At 41.1% G+C, this 22,193-nt stretch overlaps 1 protein-coding gene across 1 annotated transcript in view; it reads right to left on the minus strand.

Annotated features, from left to right (window-relative positions):
- Positions 1-22,193, minus strand: part of cdh13 (cadherin 13, H-cadherin (heart)) — a 344,747-nt gene that overhangs the window by 235,481 nt on the left and 87,073 nt on the right. The window contains exon 2 of the mRNA XM_079873426.1: positions 5,250-5,370. Within this exon, the coding sequence (XP_079729552.1) occupies positions 5,250-5,370 (121 nt within the window). The remainder of the gene's footprint in view (positions 1-5,249; positions 5,371-22,193) is intronic.

A 22,193-nucleotide genomic window follows, 5' to 3' on the forward strand; every position in this document is an offset into this window, starting at 1 on the left:
ACACTGTAAATGCATTCGGCACACAGAAAGACTGCGCTCATTATAACCTCATCACTGTTATACCATACACTTACAACAACACTCGTATCAGTACCGGAATGATTACGCTTCATTTTAAGGGTATAATGAAGTGTCCTGCCATACTGAATTTAGCTGATGTTATTTTACCCATGTTCCCTACAAACTGCAACAACTTTATAGTGTATAGTGTATAGCACTGTATAAACTCATGACTGTTAGTCAGTCCCACTGTACTTAAAGGGGGGGTACAATGGTGTTTCATGTATTCAGAGTTGTTTACAGTGTTAAAGAGATAGATTCTCATGCTAAACATGGGCAAAGTTTTAAAAAAATATTTTGGACGAATAACGGAGAATTTCTATGCTGAAAATCTTACTTCCGGGTTGGTACAAGTTTCGGCTGTTTTTTTTTAGATCGTGGATCTAATGACGTAGATCAGAGTGCAACTCCTTATATGAGCATTTCTCTCGGAAAAGCTCGCCCGCGAGCACGTCGACTAGAGGAGAGCGAGACCGTGCACATCAACAGGAAATCATCGGCAGCGCTGCATAGGATTTGTTCAAGAATGTCTCCAAAAAAGTGTGTATTTGGATGTGAGGGAAAGCTTACCGTGTTCAGTTTTCCAAAGAACCAAGTGTTACAGGAACAGTGGATGCCGTTTGTTTTTCCGGGGCAGCAACGGAGTGTAGGAAGTGCGGTTGTGTGTTCTGGTCATTTCAGTGACGAATGTTTTATTAACAAGGCTCAGGTCGACGCTGGATTTGCAAATCGTTTGCTATTAAAACGTGGAGCGGTCCCAGTGATAAAAGACCCCATTCATGTAAGTACAACTGGATCAGATTTCTGTCTTTTGCTGGAAATCAAGCACTACCGCTTGACTCTATAGCTCCGCCTCCAGGACCTCGGCTTTTTCCGGAGAGAATCGGAAAGCTATATTTTTCTTTTCTAAATATAATAAAACTAAACACTTTTTTGAGATATTAAGGATGCACTACTACTCTATAGGTACTCAAGATTAACATGAGATTAGGTGAAACTGTGCATGTTATGTACCCTTTAAGTATTCTTTTGGGGGATTTGCACTTTACTCAGGTGCAATTTAAACTGACTACTTGTACATTGTACATTTCTACAAAGAAAAAAACTTTTTACTCCTTTAATTCATTTTATTACAACTTGAAAAGTATTTTTCTTTTACTAGCTGAAAGTAACAGTGAGGTGTGTTATACACTCATTAGGCACTTCAGTCTGTAGCAGGAAAGCAGAGGCTGGCAATCACACAAGCAAAAACGGTTAGACATATTTGTGTGCTATCAAGGTGCGAACATGTATATCTTCATATTTACTGACTGATTAAAGGGTTATTTGGCTGCCATCATGTGACACTGAAGACTGGACTAATGATTCTGAAAAATCAGCTTTGCCATTACAGGAGTAAATAACATTTTAAAATGTATTAAAATATAAACTGTTATTTTAAATTGCAATAATATTTCACAATATTGTTGGTTTAATTGTATTTTTCATTGAATAAATGCAGCCTTGATGAACAAGAGATCTCTCAAAACTTATATTTTTTAAATAATATTTTATAATGTACAAACCATATGCGTTACTTTAAAGCAAATTACTTTATTTTCCCATTTATTAACTGGTAGCTCTCCATCCCACATGTTGAGAGAAATCAGGAGTAAATATAGATGGGTTGTGTGCGCTGTGTGAACATGATGGTTATTGAAGTTATAGACTAAATGTGAATTTACTAATCTCAACTGCACAAAAACATATTCAGTGTTTCTCAAAATTAATTAAAACAGTGAAATGCAAACTCAGAATATTACACAAACCTGGAATAATTAAATGTTAAATGATACAAATATACGTATTTAATCTTATTTTATTAACCAATGTCTTTGCTGCTGACATTCAATGATCCAATTCAACCATACTAATAAGCAACTTTAGATAAACAATCACATTTGTGTTTCTTTTTTTCTATTGCTTAAGTTAGAGTGTTGAACTTTCTTCTCCAGGTCCTTCTGAGGTCCAGAATGACAGCACAGCTGAAAAGTTAGTTTGAGCTGCCCCCGTACATCTATAAATACAAATGAGAACACTCAGGCCAGTTTTCTTGTGTAGCAGCTGTACGTCCTGCAAGGTTCTTAAGCCTAGACCATGCAACAAATAAGCTTCATGAAATCCAAACTTACTTCTCTGACTGAATGATCACGTTTTCGCAAACAACATTACATGGTAATGCCATCGTTTCTATTTTGGTTTCCTACAAAAGTAATTTGCCTACATGTGCGAAGTTGTGCACGTGAGTGCGTTTTGTGTGTTGTGCCGTGCTGACAGGAGCATATTCAGGGTAATAGAAGTGCACAGTTGTTACAGGGTGACTCAGTAAAGCGGAACTGAGCTCTGTCTCCATGTGCATGGATCGCTGGGTCCCTAGATGACAGAATGCCTCAGTGCCCTTCCCTATCGAATAAAATAGAATAGAACAGAATAAAAAGATTGAAACTCCAAGCTAGATTGTCCATCTTTCTGAATTGGTGATAAAATATATATTTTTCCATTGGAAAAAGTGGCACTTCTCATTGCATTTTTGCCTTGGTGACTGTGCTTTCGTTTCTTTGTCTGTCAGCTTAATGGTGTTGAGTGGTCTTCAATGTCAGTGTAATCATGTTCTGTAGCTTAAGTAAATTGAAATTCAAAGGGAACAATCTTTTGTAAGGACTGCCACCACTCTCACTGTTCTAATTACATGGATCAATGGCTCTCCCAAAATACAAAAACTTGGAACACAGCGGTCAAACCGGTTCCAAATCGGTGACTGTGTGCAAACTCAACAGTCATGCCCAGTCTCACACACCGACACAAACGTTCACAAAAAAACTGCATTGGATTGTATTGTTAAACTGCAGTATCCGCAGTACTGTTTTGGCATACTGTGCCCATTCTTCCTCTTTTAGCTGTGCAACCTGTTGACACGACTGTCAATTGACAAAAAAGAAAGGCACTTTGGCAGAGATACTAGATTCCCACTGGGGCCCGAAGCAGTGCCAGCTAGACATTACTGGCGATCCCAGAGGAGTCGAAGAAAAGCTTGAAGACATTACTGTGCATCTCAGAGGAGACACAGTTCAGTGAATTGTGACAATCAAGAGGAACAGTTTTGTTGATGTTTTTTTTTAGGACGAGGACTGACAATCATCATAAGAGATCCCATAGAGCCTGATTAACCAATCAAATCACTCACACCTTTCTGTTAAAACACAAATCTTTCAGGTGACAGCCTTAAATAACCTTCAATGTACTTGAGAATTAGATTGATAAATGCTCATTATTAGGTATTAAAATAATGTTCAGAAATGCTCCACATTATTTATTCATAAAAAGTCTAAAGTAAACACGCAGAGTTTCGGAATGACAACCACATGCCATGACCAACTTCTGAAAATGTCAAGTAGTCAAAACCACATATTGTTCATAAAATCTGTGAACAAAAACGTGTTAATTCAGTAGTTTCAGTGTCTTTTGATTACAGCCTACTTGTCTGAAATGCTAGAAAAATCACAGAAATTAAAGCAGGCACATCTCCATTAATTTGCACATTTTCATTTCCCCCATCATATCTTCCTTCCACGATCTGAGCTTGTCAGAGCTTGCAAAAAAAAGAGACTTGAAAATAATGCCAAACATACAAGTACATTCTTAGCCCCAAGAACATTTTTAAGCAATAGAGTGGATAGGGCAACACAGACAAGTACGCTGTGTAAAAATTTTACAAGCATAAATGAACAATAGATGGAGAGAATGATAGACAGACAGACAGAAGGGTGGATGGATGGATGGATGGATGGATGGATGGATGGATGGATGGATGGATGGATGGATGGATGGATGGATGGATGGATGGATGGATGGATGGATGGATGGATGGATGGATGGATGGATGGATGGACGGACAACTGGATGGATGGATGGATGGATGGATGGATGGATGGATGGATGGATGGATGGATTAAATTCAATCAATTTCAACCAGTGACCCATTCAGACTATTTTGCGGACTGATTATGAATATCAAGGTGGGCAATACTCTATTATATTTCATATCATTTTATATTATTCTATTACTATCTCACATGACTTTTTGCATTTTCCACAAAAGGGGATCAGTGTAATACAAGCACCCCACACTCCATCCTGCTTGAGTGAAGCCACTGTCTGCTTTCTCTCACTGCAGCACTGACCTCTGCAGCATGTTCGGTCCCTTGTCTGATTTGTATTCACATGCAGTACAGGACCTCTGGACATCTATGAGGTGCATTTGCATTTTTTTCATTTATTTTCTAAATTTTGTCATGTTATGCTTAAGGGGTGGGTGGGTTACAACTCCACCAGGCAACACAATGTTTATAATTTATATGGAAAACTGATTAATATGTTGTTGCTCTCAAAACACTCATGGTGATGCCTTTTTCATGCAAGGCAGTGTACGAGTATCCTGTGGGGACGTACATGCTTAATGTGTAATTAGACTGTAATTTCATTAATCACTCTGATTCTCGAGGTCTCGGGAGTTTTATTGTGTGAACGTGGAGACCTGTGAGGAAACGACTCCGTTATTAGCAGTTCTCACATTCTGCTTTTCTTTCTTTCACATTTCTGCTGGTTTAATGTCATTGTTCCAGTCTGACAGGCACAATGTTGGCCGTTCTAAAGTGTTTCGATGAAATCTATCTTAACTGCCTCTGAAAACTATGATCCAGACAGAAACTGTCTAGATGGCGGCATGATCTGCCAGAATCTTTACGTGAATCTTTATGCAGAAAGTTCTATGATGCTGCAACAGTTACAAACAGCAGATGCTGGAAGAGATGGGAATCACAAAGGCTTTGTAAACATCCACAATCAAACAGAATAATTTATGAGCACCAGATCATTTTGATGTTTCTGTTTGGACACTGCAGCTTTTATTTCCCCTTTTTTTATATATATAAATGAAAAAGTACTGTGCATGATAATGAGAATAATGTACAATCAACATTCACCAGAGGCCCTCGAGAACTGTTATTTATCCAGCTGGCGTGCACATGTGGCTCAGGCGGCCACGGTGTGTGAAAGAGAGGAAGCAAGAGGCAAGAGAAAGCCACAAATGCCCAAATTCCCCAATCAAACCTGAACCCTCTCATTCACCGCTGATGACATCGTTGCCGTACCTTGCAGAAGAGGAACGTCTTTGAGGAACCCTCCATTGTACTCCACCTGGAACTCCTTCTCCTGAAATCCCGGTACACATTCAGCCTTCTCTTCTTTTTCCTGCGCTCCAGTGCACACAACCTGAAACGGAAAGAAAGATTTCCTTTTGATTACTGAATACAGGGGACAATTTAAAAATTTTAAGGTTATGAATCATCCTGGATCCTGGAGTCTGTGCAGCTGTAACTCAAGTCTGTTAATGTAAATATTTGGTAACATTTTTATTTTAATGGTTCACTTTAGACATTCTACTAACTATAAGTAACTTTGCAACTACGTCATCTACCAGTCGTTAGAGTATTAGTAGACTGTCTACATAATATCTGCTAATACTTTATTTTGATGCTCCCCCAACAGACAATCTACTGATTATAACTAACTTTGCAACTACGTCAACTTATTCTACTAACCCAAAACCTAACACCTAACCTAACAGTATGCTAACAATTTACTACAGGCTACTAGTTAGTTGACATGTACTTGTGAAGTTACTAATAGTTTGTAGAATGTCTAAAGTGGACTATCGAAATGTAAGTGTAACCAAATATTTTAATACAAATATTAATGTAAATATATGAACACGCTATCAAGCGAGATACGATGCAAAAAATAACTTAAATCTGTACAGGTGTGCTGTGTGAATCGGCTCGATGTGAACAGAGACATCCGACACACGTGCACAGAAAGCCCCTTCTAACAGCGCACCTGTAGAGCATTGAGTTCTCTTTCGCGCTTGAATAGACAAGAACACACAAAATTATGTCAAAATGCCTGTTTTGCCGAGTGTGAGTGTGTGTGTGTGTGTGTGTGTGTGGGTGTGGGTGTTGTGTGTGTGTTCACACCTTTCAAGACAGAGAACTCCACTTAACATGTCCAGAATAAGTGTAATAATTCTAGCTTGTACGTGATTGAGGGAATGTAACTTTAGTACAGTGAATAAGAAATTGTTTGCATGTACTTGAGTTTCCGCTCTCCCACATTTGTATCTGTATGAATAGAATGGAATTCTCCTTTGACCCCAGTTAAAATCACCACAATCTCCCCTTTCACAAATACAATCTGTCTCTAGCCACAATACTAATCAAATGTGACTAATTACAAACTGTACATACTAATTAAGAAATAAATATTTTTATCACAGTGCCTACATTCAGTGCACTTTTTTACTTTTCTGACTAATTTATTCTCAGACCTGGGGCCGGTTTCACAAAGATAGACTTTGACTATGGCTTAGATATAGTAGATAGTCAGACTTCAGATAGACATCTAAATCAGACCGTTGCACAAAGCACTTAAGACACTGACTATCTTAAGTAGGACTACACTGCAATGCATTCTGGGTAAATTAAGACACTTTTCAAAACAAAAAACATGGCGGATCGCGTAGGCGCATTCAACCGCTCAGTGCAGTTTACCCCAGTGGAAAATATGTTTGTTGGAGGAGTATAACAGTTACAAGGACATTTTACTAGGGAAATTTAGCGGAGAATGTAGTAACAAGAAGAAATGTTTAAATTATGAGCCATTTTCCATTTTCTTTTCGCTGTTTGTAATGTAACTGATTGTTACAGCTGGTTGCCAAGGTAACATAGAGTCTTTAGACCTAAGTTAGCCTGGGGGTAAGGTGTCTAATTTTTTTGGCATAAATTAAGTCCGTCTTTATTTTTGTGAAACAGTCTAACTTGCATTAGACTAGTCTATGAGCAAATTTTAGACTTGTCTAACACTATAGACCGGTCTAAAATAGCTTTGTGAAACCGGCCCCTAAACTACACAGTCACGATTTCCTGTATAAAGGAATCGTACAACCTGATTTTGCCTTGTTTATTTTATCTTTTCAAAAAAACAAGGCACTTGTTTTTCCAGTTCTTAGTTAAAAACAGTGTCAACTGCACTGCTAAAGCAAGTGTACAAACCAAAGCTGGAGTATTGTAATTCAAATAGATCAGCAAGTCCATTTTCTGTCAACCCAACAATGACTAAATGCTGCTTTTAAGATGAGCACAACAATTCTGCTTTTCTGGTCAATTATACTAATTTTAGGTTGCCTTCCACCCAGGAGAGCAAAGCTTGTCTTCATTAAGAACTAAAGGTAATCATCCAGCTTTTAAAACTCAGAGAGAATTGATGTTGTGTGGCTTTTAGGTCAATGGTAGATGGAGAGGTTTTTAAGATCACTATTTTCCCTTTTGTAAGAGCCAGTGAGCTATGCTGTTCCAACCTTTATGTCCATCTTCCTCTTTTACTTCCAGCAACATTATTACTCTTTCACACCTATTTTTGCTCTCCATCAATCACCATTTCAGTTGAAGGGAAGCGGGGATTCTTTCTGACAATGACACGCAAAAAAACATTAAAGCACACAGGGCCGACCGTTCCTATGGGCACTCTCAGAAAAAAAGGTACAAAAGCTGTCACTGGGACAGTACCATTCAAAAGGGTTCTAATATGTACCATTTAGGTACTAATATGTACACGTTTGGTACCAATTTTGTACCTTTTTTTCTGAGAGTGGGCAAAATACAGATTTCGCTCCAAAGTGATTCATTGACAATATATATTTAGTTTAGATTTTATAGATTTAACTGCACTGACTCTTTTGACTGAGAAGAAAATTTGAACTGAAATGTGTTGCATAATGACGATAACTTTGTAACATTAACACTGTTATTGAAATGAATTGAATCAACATTGAATTGACTTGAGCTGATGACACTATCATCTTATGTAGAGTTGCTTAGCTGAATTGAACTCGTTTCATAATTAATGTTCTTCGCGACATTGACACATTTATTGAACTACAACACTAAACTAAATTGAACTGCACAATGACACTTTCTTCTGTAGAGCTACATCTGACAATGTTCCCCAACTTGAAGAATTGTTTGGGTTTTTGTTTGTTTTCCCGCAGGACAATGCTCCATGTCACACAGCCAGGCCAATAAAGGTGTGGATGGAAGACACCTTTCATGTCCAGACAATCTCCAGACCCGAACCCCTCTGAAAACCTCTGAAATGTGATCAGGAGGAAGAAAGAAGGTCACAAGCCATCAAACAAAGACAAGCTGCTTGAATTGTTGCATTAGGAGCGGCATAAAGTCACCCAACAGCAACATAAATGGCTGGTAGAGAGCATGACAAGACACACGAAAGCTATGATTGGAAATCAAGGTTATTCCACCAAATATTGATTTCTGAACTCTTCCTAAGTTAAAACACTGGTATTGTGTCGTTTAAAAATGAATATAAACTTGTTTTCTTTGCATTATTTGAGGTATTTGAGGCATCTTTTTTATATATTTTGACCAGTTGTCATTTTCTGAAAATAAACGCTCTAAATTACAATATTTTAATTCGAAATTTAGAAAAAATTTGGTCAGATTGTTCATTTTACTCAAACACATACATACTGTATAAATAGTAAATAAATTTATAGTCTAAATTTTTTCCAGAGCTGTATACACATTAACATGAATGATGTTTATACAAATGGGACCGATTTTCATTTTCCAGTCACTTTAATCTTTCTTTCCTGTTGTTGTTCCCTGTTACAGGGATTATAACTGATCAAGTGTGTTTTGATTATCATGTGAAACCAAATTACTTTGCCATTCTATTTCCTTTATTATTGAGCATTTGAGAGTGGTGACGCTGTCTTTGGCTGGATAGAGGAAAAGGGATAGGTAAGTTATGTCATGTGATGTACATCGTGCACACTTAGTTCTGATTTATTTTGTTTAGATACACTAGGGCACATGTGTCAAACTCTAGTCCTGGAGGGCCACTGTCCTGCAGAGTTTATCTCCAACCAGCTCCAAAAACACCTGCCTGGAAGTTTCTAGTAATCCTGAAGACCTTGATTAGCTGGATCAGGTGTGTTTAATTAGGGTTGAAGCTAAACTCTGCAGGGTTGTGGCCCTCCAGGAACACCCCTGCACTAGTTTGACACCCCTGCACTAGGGCATGTGCCATTTGCTGTAATTTTTATTTTGATAGGTAGAGTAGGGAAGTATACGACGTCTCGGACATTGCAAACTTTTCTTTCTACATTTTTCTTTTGTATTAGATAGGTTAGTTGAAATGGGTTAGGAAGATTATTTTTGTTTTATTATTTTCTTTGTGTTGGCACTGTCCAATTTTCCCCTTGTCCTCCCCAGGTCTGGTATAACATAATTTGCTGGTTTTCTGTGATTTCTTTACTTTTGATTGTAAATAATAATTATTTGCTTAAATTGTTTTTTCTTTGCTCTCTCTGTCTCTGTCTCTCTCTATTATCTTTTTGTCCGGTAATTAATTAATTTGTTCACATGTTCTATTTCTTCTCGATGGTCTTATTCACTCTCCCAGTGTTTTAATGGTAATAATTGCTGAAGGGTGGCCTATTGTTCCCCTTCTAATTCCCTAGATTTTTAAAAACAGAGAAGGGTCGTAACATTCCTCAACTTGTACGCATCAATAAAAGCCATCGTTACTCAAATAAACTAAACCACCTTGCATATCAATATAGAAAGTACGTATACAAGGCATTCAATAAAACGCCTTAATAAATACCTATTTTTTCCAACTAAGGTTTCTTTAGTTGTTACTGAAGCTATTATCCAAGTCAATTATATAAGATCAGATGAAAATGTCAAAGTGTTGGTTTGATTTGCTTTGCGGAGAGTTGAGTTGGAGAGCGCAGGGCGGCAAGGACCTTGTAAGGATCCAGCTGGGACACGGGATGCACAATAACAGTGCAGCTCTCAAACATCTGCTGCACCTTACTATGTGTTCAGATGAGCATTCTGAATGTAAGATTGTGTGCTTCTTCACTGTCGCAATCCCTTGAAAGAAGAATTCATGCCAGGTAGCTTCAGCATTAGGGAGCTTCAATCACGTTATTACTACAGCAAGTCAGAGTTTCAAGGAAAAACTGCAGCTGAAAAAAAGCCATTTGCGTTCGCACACTCAGCAATACGGCACAAAGTTCTCTTTGACGTGTCCCCTAGGATATGACACAGACTGAAAAATAATGGAGGATCTCAGCACGTTGTATTTTGAGGAGGAAATAAATGCTTATTTTAGCTTATTTCCTAGATTAAATGAGCCAAATCTGACAAAAGTGCTGTGTTTACTGAAATGGAAAGAAATACTATCATTCTTGTTCTACAGGTTAATTTGCTGCTAAAATAGCACTGCCCTAAGTGACGCTCGGATACCACTATGGCGTCTCTTGTTAAACTCACAAAGAATACTCTGCTTTATCTCTGATTTAATGGCAAATACATCAGGGGGTTAAGGTTGCTGCTTCCAAACCACGACTCCACTCTTTATGGTTGTTTCTATTCTACAAGTCCTTTAGGAGTTTGCTTAATGGAGTTCCTCGAAAGAGAGCAGAATCTAGTTTAGTTACTTGGGAATTCAATGACATTTTTTAACTGCATACGAAGCAAATATTCTTTGAATTGCCTCAACAGGGCAGAGATAACATTGCATATAAGACAGCATGACAGAAATTTGAATATCCATCCAGACAAAAAAAAAAATGTCAGAGCAGATATTATCACAGGGCATATCTGCACATGTTTGCCCTCTCTCAAGAAGAGAGAAGAGGGAAAAAACGAGACAGAAAAGAAAAGGCAGGACATTAATTATGTTATGTCCTTCAAACTGCCTGAGACAAAGTGTCAAGGAAGTTAAAGGGGCGTTCACACAAGCCGTTCATTCTTGAAATCTTGATTTTTTTTTTTATTGGTATAGGTAAATGTGCTCAAGAACAGGGTTTTTTTAAACTTTTAACTGCCAAATACAATGATCCCTTTCATTCTTTTTCTGCCATTGATGGAATTTTCTGTCATTTACGATGCAACGCATCCATGGCATTCATGGAAATTTCATGTTTTCAATGTTATACGTAGGGGGGTGCAATTACCCAACTTCTAAAAGAGTACAGCATCTCCAGATCAAAACACAGGCCAAGAAAAAGCAGAAACAAGGGATAGAAGCATTGTTTAATCACAAGTAAAATAACGTGATCATCAAACATTTAACAGCATATAAATTAAAACTGCCAAACTTTACCGAATGGAATTTCGACACAGGAAGAGGTATAGGATTGTGAAGCTTTGGGGTGTTGATGGACGCAATCTACCCCATCTATGTTTTAATCATCTATCTGAATCAGATCCGGATGTAGTCTTAGATAAAAACCTGATGTTCTCAGCTTTTTAATCAAAATGTTGCTTTTTTTTATGAAACTTGAGCACATTGAGGGCCCTATTTTAACGATCTAAGCGCATGGTCTAAAGCGCACGGCGCAAGTTCACAAGTCCGAATCCACTTTTGCTAACGACGGGAAAAATGGTCGGCGCACCAGGCGCATGGTCTAAAAGGGTTGTCCCTATTCTCTTAATGAGTAATGGGTGTGTTTTAGGATTTACGTGTGTTAAACCAAACAGAGTCTCATCTCTGCCATGGCAGATTCGCTATTTACATGACGGAATTTGATAGTGGAAAGACCGAAGCCGTCTCCAGAGCGCAAACGGAACTGCTCGTGCGCGAGGTAAAAGTGTGCAAGCAGACCATCTACGGGACAAGCCGGATTCCATCATATCTTTGTTTGTGTGCTGCTGTATGTGCGTCCCTGTGTGTTTAATAAGCAGAGTGTACGCGTGTTGTGGACCCACCTATAGGCGCACATTACTAACGCGCTCTTTAAATAACAAAAAATATATATATTGCGCCATTGACTTTCAGCTGGTCAATGGCGCAGTCTATTTCTGTTGCCTCAAAATAGCAACGTGCCAACAATGCGCCAGAACACACCTCGTTTTCAGATCAGCACGCCCATGGGCGCACAAATGGGCGCAAATGCATTTGCTATTCAAACAACGTGGCGCAGGACGTGAAAATGATAACTGCGTCGGACTGAAACTAGCAAAACACACTTTTGCCGCTGCATTGCGCCGGGTGTAAGATAGGGCCCATGTTTGATAAAATAAAAAGAATGCATTAAGCTAGAATATATAGATATATACAGCTGACATTGGCTGGCAACTTAAAAAGTGAATTAAAAAATAATATATAGTTAAAATTAAAAGACTTATGCTTTTTTCATTATATATGTTCTTAATTTTATTTTTGAATTCATTCTTTCTTAGTCAGGATAATAGTTACATTGTTATAGTTATATACATACACATATAAATGTGCCTTCTGTTTAATTCTGCTTTTAAACTACTTTAAAAGCTAGAAAGTGTCCTGTGTGAGTGGTCAAAATGTGTGTCTATAAGAGTATCTAAGTTGGTGTCAAAGCAGATGACATCCAATGGGAGGACAGAGAAATGAGGTAAGAGGAAAAGAGTGTATGTGCGCCCATGTCCACAGAAATCTGTGGCTGTTTGATGTGACAAAAGAAAGCCAAGCGCAAGGGTATTGTGCAGGCCTGCCTTCATCTCCACTGCATGGCTGCTTACAGAGACGGGCGTCCAAAGCAAGAACACCACCTGCTGCCTGGCCTCGACTTATTCCCTCTCTCTCCCTCCCTCAATAACGCTTGCTTTTCTTCTTCTCTGTCTGAACTGGAAAGCGTAATTGATTGCTTGGCATGTTGGTCACCTTATCAGTTCATTTCTGTTATACAGCTGTGTGGAGACTTCATAGTTTCTAATAATTTGACTCAGTATGATTTCCTTATTAATCACAACAAGAGAAGATGACACTGGTGGGCTGTGATCGAGGGGACAGGGGTTAGATGACAATGTCCCCTGCTGGTGCAGAGAAAAAAACATTTAAATGTGCTTTTAGAAGTCGTTTCTTTTCTTCTTAAGTCGTACTGCTTGTGAACAACAAAGGGGATAAATTAAATGGATAGTTCGTTCAATAATTAAAATTCTGTCACCATTTACTCACCCTTGTGTCATCACAGACCTGTGGGATGTTTTTTTTTTTCTAATGTGGAACACAAAAGGAGATATTTAAAACTGTTTTCCGTGCCATTAAGGAAGACACAAAGCACACAAAGCACATAAAAATGTCACTTTATGCACTATATTCCAAGTGCTCTGATATCATGAAGTCACACGACAGATAGAAATATTCTCCAGCATTGGACTGTTAACTACTGCAACACTTTGTACGTTTGTGCAATTTAACTGTGACTATAATCCTTTGAATCAGTGAGCTGAACTTTGATTGAGTCAGTTGATCTAAACCAGATCAGTTCGTTTGGTTTTGTTAACAGAATAAATTCATTTAAAAGATCATCAACATTTTCAACTCTCTTGATCGTGCCAAGCTTATAGATTTTCAGAGACTTAAATTTCAGTCAGTTTCTCATGCAGAGCTTTTATTTGGAAAATGTTGAATATAGCACACAAGGTTATATGGGCCACTTCATAATACTTTTATGGTGCTTTTGCATAGTTTTTGAAGCTTGAAAGCTTCAGTGCCTGTTTATTGTAAAAAAAGAAAAAGAAAAAAAAAGTGTTAATTATATCTCTGCAAGTGATAGAGGAACGACATGTGGGTGAGTAAATAATGACAGAATTGACATTTGTAGATGAACCGTGCCTTTACGTTTGAGGAAAATTATAAAAAGGAAGCAGCAAGGGATGTGTTTGTTGTAATAAGAGATACGTGTGACAAGAGACAAGACAAATAAAGTGACAGAAAAAACTTCAAAACTGATGAATACCATTTCTTTGCTATGGCTTTATAAGACTCAGATGTGATATAGAGGTTATGGTTTACTCAGCTCCTCCTGAGAGAGACTGGCTTTTTGTTTTGCTTCACTGAGGGGAAACAGAGTTCAAACCCATCCTCCGTCTCCACTCATAAACAGCGCTATAAAGCCCTGAGTGATACTAAAGATCTAAACGTGTGCCTTCTGACTACATTAACAGTGAGCCTGGGCAAAAAAAAGCTTGATGAGTATCTGACAAAACTCGTTAGTTTTAGCACTTTTCCAAGGCCCACACCAAAATTTATGCTCGCAACTCAAGCATGTTAGAAATCCCGCAACTCTTTATAGCTGGATTCTTTTGGCTTCATCAATGAGGTCAGCATCTGAGGCACTGAATCTCAGCTTACCCATAATGCCTGGTTTAATTCTTCCCACATAGAAAGTCTGGAACCAACATATTTTCCTGAAACTACAGCACTGTAAAGCAATAGTTAGCAGGTCTAAAGCATTGTAATCCCTTTCCAAGGCATGCAATCTACTCATTAGACCTTCTAACCTCAAAACTACTGGAGAATAAAAGTAACAGATGAGAGCATAGCCATAACGCATGGCCGCGAGAGCTAAGATTAATTTTCTTTCAGCAATTTTAATGTCCCATTCTACATTTTACAGCTCGCCTAAATTGTACAACCTAGTTTGCAAAGGTTCATTAGCAAATTCAGTCGTACACCATATGGAATAAAATGGGAGACTTGATCTCCATTGAAGGGTTTTAAGGTTAATATAACTGTTGAGGAACAATCCTGCAGATGGCTGAACGTAAAGACTTTCTGTGGTCGAGTTGCATTCTACACAATTGATAGCACTTACAGAAGCACATAAACTCACGGTTTGTGCCTCACATATTTTTCTCTTAAATAAAGATGTCAAGGGAGCGAATAAAATTCACCAGCTTTATTGGGTGAGAGAAAGGCAACGACCACATATACAGGTACGGCGAGTATCAGATCAATATGTCACTACATTCTCTATTAAAAGAGAAAGCTAACAGCTTTAAGTGTGTCCCCTATCTTCTAGAATCCAAGTTAAACCTTTTACTGTCATTCAACTACTAAATCAGAACAAATTGATATCAACATTATTATCACGCAGCCATAATGATGGTAGAATAGGCTATTCATTTTTTAGAGATCATCTCCTATAATGCTGCTCAGAGAATCACATATTTAATTACTTAGCTCATTAAAGTCTTCAGCAACTTCAATAAGTCAGAAAGAAATTAATCTAAACTAAGAAAGCCTTGCTAATTTATACTATAACAGCATCACAGGAAAATATATATTAGTGAAGTTAGCTTAGGTCAACATTAAATTAAAACAATTAAAACAGACACCATTTTCTTCCATAATGCACATTCCTGGTCCTATTGCAATTCATCAGTTCTTGTTTTAAGACAAAAATGTCTTCATAATCTAATAACTCAAAATGATACTGATGCCACTTCAGTAACTGACTGTTAACCACCACCCAGACAGTTATTTTGGGCATTATTTTGACAAAAAATCACATTTGGTGTAACTTCATTTAGGTATTGAACGTCCACTAATATAAAAACAATTTAATATAATTCGGAAATACATTACATTAAAGGTGGGTTGTGAATATCAATTCATAAACCTAGGGTCGTCAAGACACCAAAAGTTTAGCATGAAATTTCAGGCTTCTCAATACCGATTTAAAATTGTCAAACTAATATGCTATTGAACACACAATTAAGAAAGTTAAATATTAATATAAATTAAGTTAAAAACTAAAGCAATACTTATATTTAACTAAACTTTTACTATTACTGAAGCAATATTTATATTTATATTTAAGAATCATGACAAAACTAATATACTAATGAACTTGCAACTTTCTTTTAACAGATTAATATTAATTTATTATTAATAATATGAATAGTTAATATTGCTCCTACAGCTTGAGTTTAAGTAATTATTCAAGACATGTCCACAGTTAATAACGCAACCAACAAATATATAAACAAGCAGTGCTTGAAACAGCCGAATTTGTGTTAAATCAAATTGAATCAAACCTTTGTGTTCATGTTAAATTGTCTTATCCAACCAAGAGCAGTGAATCTGGTAACACTGACTAAGACTGTAGACAATCTGAATTCAGTACGTTTAAAGGAATACTTAAAGGGCATAATTGACCATCTTTGACTGGCTAAAATTGTACAGTACTAAAAGATACTTTGATTTAATTCCTGTAATGAAGGCGCCAATACATGTCACCTTCTTTGCAGGTCATAGATAGAATTCTGCGGTAAGTGAGTAGCTCGGATGCCGCAGACACTCTGAGTAAACTCTGCCCACTGGTATGACATTTACACGCAGGGTAAAGAAGTCTATTCTGGGCATGTGGCTTTTTAAGAACCTGTGCGGACGGTCACTCTGCAATGGGCCCTGGAGGCTTCGGCAGGGAGGCGTTGTCTTTTTAAAGAGTAGTGGTGATGGCCTACGGGCAGGTGCTGTGACAGGCCTGAAGTGCGATTAAGGTTAAGACTTCATTGATGAAAGCCAGTGCAGCCAGAGCCACTAGGCAGAGTCTGGTGTAAATGTCAGCTCAAGAAAAAAAAAAATCAATACAGTCATATGAGTTCACAGACAACCTGATTGGGAATAGCTGTAGCTGTCACAGGTCGGGGTGGGCCAAACCAGACTGCCCCCACCCCTAACCCACTATCACCCAGAGGAGCGTATCAAAGGAGGAGGCAGGAGGCAGGAGTAAAAGGAATAACAACTTTATTTTGTATTAAAAGCAATTAAGAAGTCCTAGTCTAAAATTCCTTGTCCTCTCCTTCCCAGGGACCCAGAGCAGCACCGCCGCGGGTATGAACCGGCGAGACTCCCAGTGGGAGAGCGTTGGACAGGTGAGTATCACAGGTGAGTAGAGAGAACGGAGATCCCTTCCTTCACAGACTGGCGTCAGACTCACAGTGGGAGAGCGTTGGACAGGTGAGTATCACAGGTGAGTAGAGAGAATGGAGATCACTTCCTTCACAGACTGGCGTCAGACTCACAGTGGGAGAACGTTGGACAGGTGAGTATCACAGGTGAGTAGAGAGAACAGAGATCACTTCCTTCACAGACTGGCGTCAAACTCACAGTGGGAGAGCGTTGGACAGGTGAGTATCACAGGTGAGTAGAGAGAATGGAGATCACTTCCTTCACAAACTGGCGTCAAACTCACAGTGGGAGAGCATTTGGCAGGTGAATATCACAAGTGAGTAGAGAGAACGGAGATCACTTCCTTCACAGACTGGCGTCAGACTCACAGTGGGAGGGTGTTGGACAGGTGAGTATCACAGGTGAGTAGAGAGAATGGAGATCACTTCCTTCACAGACTGGCGTCAGACTCACAGTGGGAGAGCGTTGGACAGGTGAGTATCACAGGTGAGTAGAGAGAATGGAGATCACTTCCTTCACAGACTGGCGTCAGACTCACAGTGGGAGAGCGTTGGACAGGTGAGTATCACAGGTGAGTAGAGAGAACAGAGATCACTTCCTTCACAGACTGGCGTCAGACTCACCGTCGCAGGCTGAACGGGGCCTCTCTAGGACAGACAGAATCAACCTCAACAGCAGTATACGGTTCTCACGTGTGTTGCAGGGAACAGATAACTTCGCACCATGCAGGTAGACTTAGAGCTGCAGCAGACTCACAGTCGCAGGCTGAACGGGGCTTCTAGTCGCAAGCTGAACGGGGCTTCTCTAGGACAGACAGAATCAACCTCAACAGCAGTGTACAATTCTCACGTGTGTTGCAGGGGACAGATAACTTCACACCATGCAAGTAGGTTTAGGGCTGCAGCAGACACAGTCGCAGGCTGAACGGGGCTTCTCTAGGACAGACAGAATCAACTTCAACAGCAGTGTACAATTCTCACGTGTGTTGCAGGGGACAGATAACTTCACACCATACAGGTAGGTTTGGGGCTGCAGCAGACTCACAGTCGCAGGCTGAACGGGGCTTCTCTAGGACAGACAGAATCAACTTCAACAGCAGTGTACAATTCTCACGTATGTTGCAGGGGACAGATAACTTCACACCATGCAGGTAGGTTTAGGGCTGCAGCAGACTCACAGTCGCAGGCTGAACGGGGCTTCTCTAGGACAGACAGAATCAACTTCAACAGCAGTGTACAATTCTCACGTGTGTTGCAGGGGACAGATAACTTCACACCATGCAAGTAGGTTTAGGGCTGCAGCAGACACAGTCGCAGGCTGAACGGGGCTTCTCTAGGACAGACAGAATCAACTTCAACAGCAGTGTACAATTCTCACGTGTGTTGCAGGGGACAGATAACTTCACACCATGCAGGTAGGTTTAGGGCTGCAGCAGACTCACAGTCGCAGGCTGAACGGGGCTTCTCTAGGACAGACAGAATCAACTTCAACAGCAGTGTACAATTCTCACGTGTGTTGCAGGGGACAGATAACTTCACACCATGCAAGTAGGTTTAGGGCTGCAGCAGACACAGTCGCAGGCTGAACGGGGCTTCTCTAGGACAGACAGAATCAACTTCAACAGCAGTGTACAATTCTCACGTGTGTTGCAGGGGACAGATAACTTCACACCATGCAGGTAGGTTTAGGGCTGCAGCAGACTCACAGTCGCAGGCTGAACGGGGCTTCTCTAGGACAGACAGAATCAACTTCAACAGCAGTGTACAATTCTCAAATGGGGTGATGTTATCTCGCAGAGGTTTCTTCTTTCTAAACACCGCACATAGATGTAAGCAATCTCACTCAGCTCTCACGGTAAATAGTAGATTCCCAGGGCACATGGGCAGTTGCGGGGCAATAACAGGTATTCTTCCACACACACACACTGCAATCCAACTCTAAACATGTATTCGTGAGGGGAAACGTCAATTTACACACTGCAATTCCACTCTTCTAGTGCGCATAAGGCCAGCACTCACCCACAGATCCTGGTCTACCGGACTGATGATCGCCAGGGGCGGGCAGAACACTCGAGAGATTGGTCTTCACGGTCACAGACGGACTTCACTCTGCTGGACTCCAATCGGGGAGAGGAGATGAGGAAATCAACAGGAATCAATATTTCACTCGGTGAAGGGTGTACACATGCTCCAAACACTTCAATCCAATACCCAATTTAGTGTAAAACACATGCAGTTACGAGATTCAGTTTGATAACTACTCATCTCTCTCTTCCCCAGCTCAGTCAGCGAATTTCATTCCTCTTGACCGTCCCCGAGTCCTCTCAAATAACGCTCCTTTTCCTTCAAGACGACCCCTCAACTGCAGTTCCATAAACAAATCCCCACGGGAGAGAAGCCACCAACGATAAGGGGGAAGAACAATCCAAATCAACGGGGCAGAAGAACAGCACAACACCACACAGCACAACCCCGCACCATACAGCACAACCCCGCACCATACAGCACAACGCAGCCTTCTCTTCCTTGTGTGTTTTTATCCTGTCAAGAAGCGGGAGTGGTCTCAATCAAACACTCAACGTGAAGCCCTTACACCTGTCACCAATCTGCCGTTTAGTTGTCATGACGACAAACACTCATACAGGTCCGGGGATGGTGTTACGCTGAAAACGTCCCGACGGGAACAATTCTCCAGAGGGGAATTGTTCCGGGGCTGTTTTGTCACCCCGTGACATACCCCCCCGCCAAACCGTTCTAGTCCCGAGAACGGTCTCCCAACACCCAGTCTCCGTACCTGGCTGGAGGCTGGCCCCGATTCTCCCGCTGAGAACGTCGAAGTGGCGAGCGCGGGGCTTCAGGTCGTGGGGCCCATGGAGCACCCATGAACATTGGCATGACGGGTTGCCGATTCCCAGGCTCTTCCCCCTCCGCCATCTCGGCCTCTGACCGCTCAACTCAAGGTGACATCCTGCCGACTACGCCAAATGTCTGTCACAGGTCGGGGTGGGCCAAACCAGACTGCCCCCACCCCTAACCCACTATCACCCAGAGGAGCGTATCAAAGGAGGAGGCAGGAGGCAGGAGTAAAAGGAATAACAACTTTATTTTGTATTAAAAGCAATTAAGAAGTCCTAGTCTAAAATTCCTTGTCCTCTCCTTCCCAGGGACCCAGAGCAGCACCGCCGCGGGTATGAACCGGCGAGACTCCCAGTGGGAGAGCGTTGGACAGGTGAGTATCACAGGTGAGTAGAGAGAACGGAGATCCCTTCCTTCACAGACTGGCGTCAGACTCACAGTGGGAGAGCGTTGGACAGGTGAGTATCACAGGTGAGTAGAGAGAATGGAGATCACTTCCTTCACAGACTGGCGTCAGACTCACAGTGGGAGAACGTTGGACAGGTGAGTATCACAGGTGAGTAGAGAGAACAGAGATCACTTCCTTCACAGACTGGCGTCAAACTCACAGTGGGAGAGCGTTGGACAGGTGAGTATCACAGGTGAGTAGAGAGAATGGAGATCACTTCCTTCACAAACTGGCGTCAAACTCACAGTGGGAGAGCATTTGGCAGGTGAATATCACAAGTGAGTAGAGAGAACGGAGATCACTTCCTTCACAGACTGGCGTCAGACTCACAGTGGGAGGGTGTTGGACAGGTGAGTATCACAGGTGAGTAGAGAGAATGGAGATCACTTCCTTCACAGACTGGCGTCAGACTCACAGTGGGAGAGCGTTGGACAGGTGAGTATCACAGGTGAGTAGAGAGAATGGAGATCACTTCCTTCACAGACTGGCGTCAGACTCACAGTGGGAGAGCGTTGGACAGGTGAGTATCACAGGTGAGTAGAGAGAACAGAGATCACTTCCTTCACAGACTGGCGTCAGACTCACCGTCGCAGGCTGAACGGGGCCTCTCTAGGACAGACAGAATCAACCTCAACAGCAGTATACGGTTCTCACGTGTGTTGCAGGGAACAGATAACTTCGCACCATGCAGGTAGACTTAGAGCTGCAGCAGACTCACAGTCGCAGGCTGAACGGGGCTTCTAGTCGCAAGCTGAACGGGGCTTCTCTAGGACAGACAGAATCAACCTCAACAGCAGTGTACAATTCTCACGTGTGTTGCAGGGGACAGATAACTTCACACCATGCAAGTAGGTTTAGGGCTGCAGCAGACACAGTCGCAGGCTGAACGGGGCTTCTCTAGGACAGACAGAATCAACTTCAACAGCAGTGTACAATTCTCACGTGTGTTGCAGGGGACAGATAACTTCACACCATACAGGTAGGTTTGGGGCTGCAGCAGACTCACAGTCGCAGGCTGAACGGGGCTTCTCTAGGACAGACAGAATCAACTTCAACAGCAGTGTACAATTCTCACGTATGTTGCAGGGGACAGATAACTTCACACCATGCAGGTAGGTTTAGGGCTGCAGCAGACTCACAGTCGCAGGCTGAACGGGGCTTCTCTAGGACAGACAGAATCAACTTCAACAGCAGTGTACAATTCTCACGTGTGTTGCAGGGGACAGATAACTTCACACCATGCAAGTAGGTTTAGGGCTGCAGCAGACACAGTCGCAGGCTGAACGGGGCTTCTCTAGGACAGACAGAATCAACTTCAACAGCAGTGTACAATTCTCACGTGTGTTGCAGGGGACAGATAACTTCACACCATGCAGGTAGGTTTAGGGCTGCAGCAGACTCACAGTCGCAGGCTGAACGGGGCTTCTCTAGGACAGACAGAATCAACTTCAACAGCAGTGTACAATTCTCACGTGTGTTGCAGGGGACAGATAACTTCACACCATGCAAGTAGGTTTAGGGCTGCAGCAGACACAGTCGCAGGCTGAACGGGGCTTCTCTAGGACAGACAGAATCAACTTCAACAGCAGTGTACAATTCTCACGTGTGTTGCAGGGGACAGATAACTTCACACCATGCAGGTAGGTTTAGGGCTGCAGCAGACTCACAGTCGCAGGCTGAACGGGGCTTCTCTAGGACAGACAGAATCAACTTCAACAGCAGTGTACAATTCTCAAATGGGGTGATGTTATCTCGCAGAGGTTTCTTCTTTCTAAACACCGCACATAGATGTAAGCAATCTCACTCAGCTCTCACGGTAAATAGTAGATTCCCAGGGCACATGGGCAGTTGCGGGGCAATAACAGGTATTCTTCCACACACACACACTGCAATCCAACTCTAAACATGTATTCGTGAGGGGAAACGTCAATTTACACACTGCAATTCCACTCTTCTAGTGCGCATAA

This window comes from Squalius cephalus (genome assembly GCF_949319135.1).
Source record: "Squalius cephalus genome assembly, chromosome: 6".
Taxonomy (NCBI): domain Eukaryota; kingdom Metazoa; phylum Chordata; class Actinopteri; order Cypriniformes; family Leuciscidae; genus Squalius; species Squalius cephalus.